The 12,023-nt window shown below is 36.9% G+C and overlaps 1 protein-coding gene across 4 annotated transcripts in view; it reads left to right on the top strand.

The window, feature by feature from the left end:
* The window catches only part of CASK (calcium/calmodulin dependent serine protein kinase), a 293,839-nt gene that overhangs the window by 73,235 nt on the left and 208,581 nt on the right, over positions 1–12,023 (top strand). For all 4 annotated transcript variants that reach the window (XM_070944234.1, XM_070944233.1, XM_070944232.1 and 1 more), the window contains exon 2: positions 10,021–10,133. In XM_070944234.1, the coding sequence (XP_070800335.1) occupies positions 10,021–10,133 (113 nt within the window). The remainder of the gene's footprint in view (positions 1–10,020; positions 10,134–12,023) is intronic.

Here is a 12,023-nt window from a genome sequence, read left to right as displayed (position 1 = left end):
CAGAGTAATTTAGTGACTGACTGAATTAGATCTTTTGTCCATTGTATTGGGATATTGGGGATTTTGGTGGGCCAATTTGGATTATAATCATCGAGTGACAGAACATTTTGAGAGAAAAAAGAAGATAAGTGAAATAAGACAATATATCTAAATGAGACATCTAAAGGAAAAGCTGAACGACAATACACGTGACACTAAATGGTTATTTTTTCTTTTTTAAATAAATTTATGTAAGTTGAAAATTTGGGGAAACTGTAATAGGGTATTGTTGAGGTACCTGAAGGTTGCAAGGTATTATATGTTGTAATACAGTTAATATATAGATTGGTATGAGTGTAAGACTATAAAACTGTAAGATTAAAAAAAACTATAAAATAGAAGGTAGATCAAATACAGAAAGAAAAATAAAATGAGTGCCCCAAATTTAACCAAAATTGGAAAGAAAGCATCCTTTACACTATCATCGCTATATCAAGCCCATCGAACCAAAGGTCAATAGAGACAATGTTACAACAAGAAAAATAAATATATTCCAAAAAGAAGTACAATCGGTGCTTCAATCTATTCAAGAGGCTATGACAAAAAAATCATAATGAGATGAAAAGCGATCTGGGGGAGATGAAGGAACAGACCCAGAATATGGATACAAGACTAGAAAACTTCCAGCAGATGATAGCAAAAAATTAACAAAGGATTCAGAAAACAGAAGAGAAATCAGAAGAAGCCAAGAAAAATGTGGAGGAGATAAATCAAAAATTGACAGAAGCAAATAAGGACCTGGAAGAGACAGTTTAATCCTAGAAATCGAGAAAGTGGCCCATATCCTAAGATTCCAAAACACAGAAGAGGATAAAGAAGACCTCCCAGAAGATGATAGAGCTGTTAGCAAAAGCTCTAGAGATAGGAAAGCAAGAGATGGAGGCGGAGGTAGAGGTAGAGGAAATATTTAGAATAAATGCAAGCTATGCAAGGAGACATAAGATCCCAAGCAGTGGTGGGATTCAAAAATATTTACTACCGGTTCTGTGGGTGTGGCTTGGTGGGCGTGGCATGGCTTGGTGGGCTTGGCTTGGTGGACATGGCAGGGGAAGGATACTGTAAAATCTCCATTCTGACCCCCATTCCAGGGGAAGGATACTGTAAAATCTCCATTTCCTCCCCACTCCAGGGGAAGATTACTGCAAAATCCCCATTTCCTCCCAATCAGCTGGGACCCAGGAGGCAGAGACTAGATTGGGCGGGGCCAATCAGAGGTGATATTTACCAGTTCTCTGAACTACTCAAAATTTCCGCTACCGGTTCTCCAGAACTGGTCAGAACCTGCTGAAACCCACCTCTGGTCCCAAGGGAGGTACACATGAGACTTGTTAAAAAATCAACAAGAGATGAAATATTAAGAAGGGCAAGAGATGAACCATTGCAATACAGAGGGAAAGAAATTGTGGTCCTGAAACAGATTCCTAGGAGGGTAAGAGATCTACGGAAACAATATCAATTTTTGACTACTAAATTGATCAAAAGAGATGTTAATTTTAGATTAATATCAGAGGGAGTACTAGTTAATTGGGATGGTAAAAGATACAGACTGGAGTCAATAGGCAAAACACTAGAATTTTATGACAGTTAAATTGTTTTAAATGAGGGACAAGAAGAGGAGAAATGAAGTGTCAAAGACAAGATGAATCAACAAGAGAAGAGACCAATGTACAGCAAGAAGTCGAGAGAGCAGAACGAGAAGGAGCAAGAGCAAAGGAACAAAGACAAATAAGAACAACTAGGAGAATAAGATCTATATATAAGTAAAGGAGATGGAAAGGGAAAGCGAGATGTTATCAATAAACATAAATGGATTGAATTCCCCCACAAAAAGGAAAAAAATATGTACACAATTACAAAAGCTAAAAGTAGATATAATTTGCTTTCAGGAAACTCATAAAAAAACAACACAGTAAACTATTGGAGTGTCCTAAAATTGGGAAGCTATATTTCTCTTCAGCACAACAAAAGAAAAGAGGGGTAGCCTTATATATTAAAGAAACAATAAACGCCAAACAAATATATACAGATGACGAAGGAAGAATTTTAATGGTGGGGATTGTGATGAACCATGCACCAAATAATAAACAAGAATAATTTTATCAAAAAATTACATGACGATATTAGTAATGGAATATGAAAACAGGAGACTTTAATGCAATTGTAGATGTAAAATTTGATTATAAAAGTAGTAAATCTGGGGGGAAAGGCAAGAAAGATACTTCCTAAGACCTTTTTTAAAATGGCAGAAGAAGCATGTATACAGGATCTTTGGAAAAAAATGAACCTGGGGGAAAATCAATATACATTTTATTCAAATAGGCACTAATCTTGGTCCAGAATTGACATGATATGGATATCACCAGAATTAAGGACCAATGTACAAGAGATAGAGATAGAAACTAATTTACGGGCCGACCACAGCCCAATAAAAGTTGGTTGGAAAGGACAAAAGAAAAGGCTGAGATGGACATTGAACCAATCTATATTAAAAGAAAAAGAATTTATACAAACAATAGTATAGGAAATTGAATTCTTTCTCAAGGAAAACAAAAAAGAAGACACTTCCTTACAAAATATATGGAACACAGCTAAAGCATGTATTAGGCGACTAGCCATAACATATAGCGAGAAAAAATAAGAAAAAAAATATCAAAAGACAATAGAAGAAGAACATAAAAAACTTGAATTAGAACTACAAAAAGATCCACAAATGTCTAAAAAATCAAATGAGAATAATAAAGCACATACTAAATCTAATAGAAAAAGAAGAATTGGCACAACAAATAAAAAAAAAGCAAAACTTTTTTGAAAATACTAATAAACCAGGAAGATGGCTAGCCTATAAACTGAAAAAAGAGAAAGAGAAGAAATTGATAAGTAAACTACAAGATGAGAAAGTAAACTATCAAAATGAGAACAAAAAGAAAATAATTCAGGAATTCTATGAAAAACTATATGTGCTAGAAAAAATTGCAATACTTGGAAAAAGCTAAACTACTAAAAGTGCCTGAAAACATTGAAAATATGTTAAATGAAAGAATAACGAAGGAGCTAATAAAACAAAAGAACAATAAGTACCCAGGACCAGATAGATTACCTGCAGACATTTATAAATATTTACAAGACATGTTGAGTCAGTCAATGTTAGAGGTTTATAATGAGGTACTTCTAGAAACTAGGATACTAAATACCTCGATAGAAGCAAATTTAAACCTAATTCCGAAAGAAGATTCGTATCTGGCACAGATAAAGAACTACAGGCCTAATATCATTATTAAATGCAGACTATAAAATATTCCCATCAATAATGGCAGAAAGGCTAAAAAGATTCTTCAATGAATTTATTCACCCAGACTAAAACAGATTTTTACCAAAAAGACAAATTAAAAACAATGTAAGATTCATCCTAGACACATTGGAGTATTATGAAGTACACTCTGAAAAACAAATGGCGCTGATTTCCTTAGACACACAGAAATCCTTTGATAACATAAATTGGCAATTTTTTACAACAACTAAATTGTATGGATTTTGGCAAGAAGTTCATAAATATGTTTAAGACAATTTATTATAAGCAAATGTCAAATGTAATAGTTAATGGGGACTGTATGGAGAATGTTTATATTAAAAAAGGCACAAGACAAGGATGTCCATTGTCCCCATTACTATTTATATTAACATTGGAAGTGCTAAATAGAAACATTAGACAAGATCCAGAAATAAAAGGCATAGAAATAAAAAGGGAAAAATATAAATTACAAGCATTTGCATACGACTTGGTATTTATTTAGAACCATTGGAAACTGGCAATAAGTTAATGGAAAGAATAGAAGAATATGGAGAACTGGCAAGACTGAAAATAAATAAGGAAAAAAACTAAAGTAATAGTTAAAAATCTTACAGATAAACATAAACAAGAAAGGAACATCTATTTACTGAGTATCTTCTGTGGAAAATTCTAGAAATTTAAACTATGTAAATATTGATTAATTTTAGCAAATGTTGAATTTGTCAAACTAGGTAATTATTTTTAAAAATTGATAAATTCTTAGTGGCAACCTGACCATTGGTATTCTCAATGACTTTACAGATAATTCTCACTTACCAACCACATCTAGCAATTCTGTTGTTAAGCGATGCTGTCATAAAGTGAAACATCACAATTGTTTTCAACTTATGATATCAATTCATCAGTTCTGGTTGCAGTTGTTCAGTGAATTCCCCATGTTCATTAAGTATAATGTCATGTAGCTGCAACTTACAACTTCCTTCCAGCTTTCCCATTGATTTCGTTTGCTTGCTTGCTTGTTCGTAGCCATGTCTGAAAGTTGCAAATAATCACATGACTGCAGGACACTATGGCTGTTGTAAATGTGCACTGAATGTGAAGCACCCAAATAACAATTATGTGTCTATGGGGATACTGTGATGGCTGCAAGTTTGAGGAGAGATTACAGATCTTTTTCAGCACCATCATAACTCCAGTTATTGAACAAATAGGCAATCAAGGACTATCTGTAATGAAACTTTTTTCTTTCTTTTTAGTATATTTGCCAACATTATTGAGTTCTTTTTGTCAAACTCATAACACTTTTGCATGAAATACAACAGGAGCAGAAATTTTGTTTCTAAGACATCAAGTTTTTCCTTTTATTCTCTGTAATTATAAGACAATCCAGTTCTATTGTATTCTTTTAGTAAATTCTTAGTGAAAATCATATAGTAGTTAAAGGCACTAGTCTCAAAACCAATAGACTTTAAGTTCTAATCCTGCCTTAGACACAAAGCTAATAGGGTGAGCCAGCATTCTCTCTCAGCCTTAAGATGTCAGTGGCCAACCATTTCTGAAAATTTTACTAATAAAACTGCAGGACTAGTTCAAGCAGTCACAATGACAAAAAATCCCTTCATCATTTTTAATAAACTTTATTACATTTCAACAAGAGGAAAATAGGAAATACAGGCAGACCTCAATTTATGACCAAAATTTCCCCATTTTATGACCTTTCCTGCCACAATTATTAAGTGAATCAGAGCACTTGTAAGTTAATAACACAGTTGTTAACTTAAAAGACAACACAGTTGTTGTCTTTTCTATTGACTTGACTTGTCAGAAGGTCACAAAAGGTGTTCACATGACCCTAGAACACTGCAATTATTACAAAAATAAGTCAGCGTCTGAATTTTGATCACATGACCATGGGGATGCAGTGGTCATAAATGTGAAAAAGGATCACAAGTCACTTTTTTCAGTGCTGTTGTAACTTTGAACGGTCACTAAATGAACTGTTGTAAGTTGAAGACCACCTGTAAAAAAAAAGTTCAGAAAGAAACTAAAATTGGGAGAGCTAGAAAAAGAATAAGTCCAAGTGGTTTCCAGGTAGAGACAAAGCTAGACAAGGTCTTTTCTTTAATAAAAGTAATCAATTTTATCCTCTCATTCCATTAACCTCACCATCCATTTTTCCATTGTAGGAACTTATATAACTTTCCACCTTTGTGCATACTGTGTTGTCATAAAAGCAAAGTCCCATGTTTTCAGTCTTTTTATCCATTAAGCCTAAAAGGAAAACTTCCGATTTTAATTATAGATGTTCCAAAGGAAAGGAGTCACTACAGGGAAGGACTTACTTCTAGGTCTCATCTCTTGTACTTCCTTAAAAGGTGGGACCTGCGACGTATCCTGCCTTTCCATTATGTTGTTGTATTCTATTCAACACAATTCCCATGTTATCTCTTAATTATTCTTTAGTTAAAAAACATTAATCATCATGAATAAAGTCTTGTAATTTTTTTTATCTATCAGCCAATATTGATGTAAAATATTATTAACAATGAAATCTGCTTATAATGAGCCGCGATGGCACAGTGGTTACAATGCAGTACTGCAGGCTACTTCTGCTGATCACTGGCTGCCAGCAGTTTGGCAGATTGAATCTCACCAGGTTCAAGGTTGACTCAGTCTTCCATCCTTCCGAGGTCAGTAAAACAAGGACCCAGATTGTTGGGGGCAAAATGGTGACTCTGTAAACCGCTTAGAGAGGACTGTAAAGCACTGTGAAGCAATATATAAGTCTTAAGTGCTATTGCTATAATTCTTAGTTGAAGTTAAATCTTGTCCTTCCTTTGGCAATAACAATAGCACTTATATACCGCTTCACAGTGCTTTACAGCCCTCTCTAAACAGTTTACAGGGTCAGCATATTGCCCCCAACAATTTGGGTCCTCATTTTACCGACCTCGGAAGGATGGAAGGCTGAGTCAACCTTGAACTGGTCAGGATTGAACCCCTGGAAGTCAGCAGAATTAGCCCGCAATATAGCATTCTAACCATTGTAGACAATATTAGTCTCTGTCCGAATTCTGGCATAGAATTTGAACAATGGGCCCTATCCAACGAAATGAATTTTAATGTGCAGGAAACATACCCATGGACAGGCATAAAAGTCTTAAATGTTTATATACAAATGCGCAAAGCTTGGGGAACAAAAGGACTGAAGTAGAAGCAATAGTTCACGAGGGTAAGTATGACATCGACAGAAACCTGGTGGGATGAAATCTATCACTGGAATATACTGATAGATGGATACAAATTGTTCAAAACAAATCTACAAAAAGAGGAGATAGAGTTGCACTATATGTAAGAGATTACTACATATCTCCAGAAATGCAAATGATCAAAGATAAAACCCCTTCAGAATGTATATGGGTCAATATAAAAAGTGAGGAAAGTGACATTGCCATAGGTGTATATTACAAGCCACCCAACCAATCAGAATAAATAGATGGACTCTTGGCCAACCAGTTAACAAATGTATGTAGGAAGCATACCACAGTAGTAATGGGAGACTTTAACTATCCAGATATCAACTGGGAGATAAACTCTGCAGCTAGTGGGAGATCAAACAGATTCCTAACCAACCTAGCTGATAGTTTTGTCATCCAAAAGGTAGATGAGGGAACTAGAAGTAAAGCTATACTGGACCTAATTCTTACTAATAAGAAGTGATAGAGGGTGTTGAAGTTACCGAAACCTTGGGTGAAAGTGACCACATCATACTGGAATTCAATATAATGCAAACATAAGCAATAGAAAATAATCCAATCAGTGTTTTGAACTTTAAAAGAACTCAGCCTAGGAAAGATTTCATGGATGAAAATCCTAAAGGGGAAAACAACTCGAGAAACGTGGGAAACACTGAAAAAATATGATAATAGCTCAGTCCAACACAATACCACTGAAAAAAACAAGAAATTCAAGAAGAAACCAGCATGGCTGCACAAAGATCTCTGACAAATTGAAAGACATAAAGGGCAGGTACAAAAAACAGAAAGAGATTATGAGCAGATAGCCAGAACATGCAAAGATGAAGTCAGGAAAGCAAAGGCTCAGAATGAACAAAGACTTGCAACAAAAGTCAAAGATATATTTTTTTAAAGTTTATTTCAACACATTAATAACTAGAAAAAAGTCAAACTAAAGAGAGAAGTTGGCAAGGAAGCTAGCCCCCTTCTTCACACGAGGTTGCCGAGCAGTGGGAACGGAGAGGGAGAAGGGGGCAGTGGCAGCCGCTAGCATTGAGGGGAGAGTGCCACACAGAAATGGCAGCACACAGAAATGCTGCCCCCTTCTCCCTCTCCATTCCCACTGCTGGGTGATCTCATGTGAAGAAGGGCTAGAAGAGAGGGGAGAGTGCAAGGTTGCTGCTTCTGGGATGAGGGGACCCGGGAAGCATCTGGGTACGGCACACCCTGCTTCTCTTCCTCTTAACCAGATTTCCCAGTATAGTTTGACGCAGGCTTCCTCTCCAGCCCCCGTCCATTTTCCCCCCGACAGCCAGACAAAGCTAGGCAAAAAGCCCTCACCGGCATCTAGCTTCACCGACAGCGGGCTTGGAAAGGGCAATGTGAGCTGTGCTGTTGCCTGCATCAAGCTAGATTGGGGAGGGAGAACATGAGTGAGCACCCAGGAGATCGCGGAAGAGGGAAGTCAGGCAAAGGGGCGAGCAAGGGGCATCTGCAGCATGCCGGGCCTGGCAAACTTTCTAAGCCTGCCTAAAGCAGGCAGGGAAGGAGAGAGAGATCCAATCTAACCTCAGTGTGTGTGTGTGGGAGTGGGAGTGGGAAAGAGAGAGAGAGAGATCCAATCCAATCTCGGAGAGTTATAGGGCTGGCAGCAGTGTGCACACTCTCTCGTACACACACACACATACACAAACAGGTTGGATCTTTCGTCCCGCCCCACCCACCGGAGGCCGCTGGATTCCCTCCCCAACCCTGCCTTTCTCATACAGGCACCACCCACGTTAGTGATGTAGGCTAATGTCCACAGTCAGTCCACTCAGTTACATGACACACACCCCAGCCACGCCCACCCGGTCATTAGGAAGAACCGGTAGTTAAATTATTTGAATCTCACCACTGGTAGTAAAACCTCATTATTCAGGTTAAATTGCCGTGTTGGCACTTTGCAATAAATAAATGGGTTTTGGGTTGCAGTTTGGGCACTTGGTCCCTAAAAGATTCACCATCACTGGTATAGGTTCTCCTGGGAGCTGAACTAGAAGACCTCCAAAGTCCCTTCCAGCTACGCTACACTACGCTACTCTACTTACACCATACTCACAAGAGAAGAAAACCTATGGTTTCAGTTGTAGTTTAAAATACAAAACTCCATTAGTCTTTTTCAAACCTGCTAATATAAATTCTTCACCCAAAGTTTTACATTTCAAATAATTTAGATCCTTTTTTTCTTATATGGTTTCTTGCAAAAATTGTGCTCCTCAGACCTACAAAATTATCTTTCCATAGCCATAGTTCATAGTGCACTCTAATGTCCAGAATATGAATTGCAGTTAACAGCCTCACTGGAAATAGAATAATGGGGAGGTGGGGGAGTTCAAAGGAAAGTTCTCCCATTACTTTTATTTGAAAATCAGTCAACACAGGGGTCAATAGAAAAAATATAACATTCCTACAAAAGTTTACACTCAAAAATTCCAAGATCTGGTACCATAAACAGATTCACCAAAAAATAAACCTTAATCATCCGTATTTTTTTTTGTTTCTTTAGAAAACAGCTGGTAATCCAAACCTTTACCTTTTTGCTAGACAAACAACTCACAATATCCATGTCAGCTTTTTTATAATACTGAAAATAATACTAAATTATAATACTGAAAATCTCCAAAAGGACATATTAATTATATTAAGCCTCTCTTAAACTGAAAGAATAATAAATTATAATGAAGTGATTTAGAAATGGGGTGTCAGTTATAGTGTCCGTTTTTCTTCTGCTGTGCTACAGCTTTGAAATTGCTGTAAGAAATTACCTCCCAGCCATTTGACTCACCAGCTGATTGTAAAAACCTTCTTTTCACAATCTTCTTTCAAGGAGCAGTCTGGAAGACAAATACATCAATTTCTGGGATTCCTTTTGATTCTGGAGAATTCTTCAAGTTACAGGAATCCTGCCTGAGCCCCAATTCAATTGTTGCCTCATCTCCAGTTCTGAAGGAATTGCTCAAGCCACCATTTCCCCACTAGAAGGGAAAAATCCCTTATCAGAATGTTACACGTTTATAATTTGCAGCAATCTTTTTTAATCCTATTGATCTGATTTATATATTACTCCTCATGACTGTTTTCATGAAATTCTACTTTATTGTTAAATAGACTTGTGTTATGTCATTTTCTTGAAAACCAAAATCTTATTTAAATTATTTGCTCTGTTGCTGATACATTACAAAGCAGTGCAGGATTAAAATGCCAACTATATGGGTTTTTCATTTATTTTAAAAGCAAAGATCATTAACGTGCTATAATTCTCTAAAAAGTTTTACAAAACAACATTATTTTGTAACAATTTATATTTCTTGAAATGCCAATTCAATGAAAATTCAATGAAAAATAATAAAGTTGTAATGGAAAAAAGAAGATCTCTGAATGTTTATATTAATTGAGCAATGTTGTTCTTTTTAGGGGTCCATTCAGTGTTGTACGGCGATGTATCAACAGAGAAACTGGGCAACAGTTTGCTGTCAAGATTGTCGATGTAGCAAAATTCACTTCAAGTCCAGGCTTAAGTACTGAAGGTAAAAATCAGTTGTTATCAAACAGTATTTTATTCTCTTTTACTATCTTTGTAACAATTATGTCCCAAAATTTTATTGGGATTTTTTACCTCAAAGAAATGCTCTGTTTGAAAAGTATGTCAGTTACAGGTATTTTCTGCAAGTATTGACAAATTAAAGAAAAGGAAAGTGATTAATACCATTATCTTGAGTCCATTATCTCTATTATTTCACTCAGATTAATTATTTAACAAGGAAATCAAAGAAATAAATGGTTTGGGGCAAATTGAAGAATAAATTATATTCTTATATAAATTATTATACATATTATATTATATAAATTAAATAATTATATTTAATACCTATTTATAGGTGTACTATTAATTTAAATCTCTAATATTTACCTTTTTTGTTGCAATAAAACATTGAGTTTCTTGTTTTTTAAAAAAAGATTATTAGAGCCTCTATCTTGTTTATTGCTCACATATATTCTGTATTTGCTTACACTTTAAAAATTAAATGTAAAAAAATACTTTTAACATATATGTGTTTAAATGTGTGCATTCTCCTGTGCGCTGCTTGGTGAGTCCAAGCGTTGGGCTCAACTCCTTCTGATTGGCCTGATACTGAGTTGCAAAATCTTTGGCCACACCTCCTCCTTCTGGCCGAGCCTCAGTTTTTTCAACTCAGTCGGACTAGATAGATATATTCTGAGTTGCTCCCAATAAATTAATAATTAGAATTCATTGGAATTTTTTTAAAAAATAAAAATTAGGTTTTGTCTCTTTAAGACAGTGGTGTGGCTGAGCTAGTGGCTATTGTATACAGCTTAGATCAGAGCTGTGATAATGCAGTGGGTGCCATTGCTGTGAGGTCGACTTCTGGCTTACCAGACGACACAGAGGCAGTGCGGCAGTTGGAAACAGCTGGAATCCTCATAAATCGCTCAGAGAGCGTGGCTGCTTGCTGATTTCGGCAGAGAGATGTTTGGAAGCCGCGCAGAGATCAGAGCTGATAGCCACCATTTTGTGGGAGACGGTTCTTATTGCTTTGCTGCTTGCTGCTGGGAGAGAGAGAGAGAGAGCTCCAAGAGAAGTGCTGCAGCAATTTTGATTCTTCCAACAACTGAGGCTTCGGTTAGGAGCTTGGAAGGCACCTGGAAAGCGCTTGTGGACCGGGTTGCCAGTCTTTGCTCTCATTGGGCAGGCGTTTGTAGCTGTTTTGCCGGTTTTCGTGCCCTTTCTGCCCCTGCCACCATTTTAATCGCTGGCCTTGCACTTACAAGCCGTTTTGCCGGTTTTGCGCTTCCTTATTAAAACCTGAACTGCGGAGTGAGTATATAAGCGGTTATTGCGTGATAGCAACCACTTTGGATATTGATTTATTCTGGGATTTACCAAGCCTTCATTAAGGATTCCCAGCTATGCCTAACAATCGGGATTCAGATAATAGTGATTATGCTGATTCATCCCCTGGGTGTTCTGACCCTAAGATGGCTAGATATGGAGATAAAGACAAAGGTCCTGCCACCAGATCTAAGGCTAGGAAGTCTAAATCTTCTTCTTCTGTTTCTGATAAAGATGCTGAGAGAAAGCAAAAGGCATTGGAAAAGCATTTTGCTAAAGCTCAAAAGAAGGCAGAAGCTGCCAATGCCCCAAGGAGTTCTGGTAGTGCTAATATACCTAGCCTCACACTAGCTCCTTCTCTGCTAATGCCAGTGCAGGAAGATCAGATGAATTGGTCTCCCACTTTGATTACTGAATCACAGCAGTCTCAGGATATTCTCCCACAGGGAGGAAATGATCAGGATCCTTTACCTTCTACTTCAGGAGTAGTGCCAAGGTCTGGCTCCAGGTCTCCCCCCCCCCCCCGCCCCCATCTACAACGTTTATGCCCACTGCAGCTGGAATC

Source organism: Pituophis catenifer, unplaced genomic scaffold, assembly GCF_029215685.1.
Source record: "Pituophis catenifer annectens isolate HBS135680 unplaced genomic scaffold, rPitCat1.0.hap2 SCAF_4, whole genome shotgun sequence".
In the NCBI taxonomy this organism is placed as follows: domain Eukaryota; kingdom Metazoa; phylum Chordata; class Lepidosauria; order Squamata; family Colubridae; genus Pituophis; species Pituophis catenifer.
This window is presented reverse-complemented; position numbering and strand designations above follow the sequence as displayed.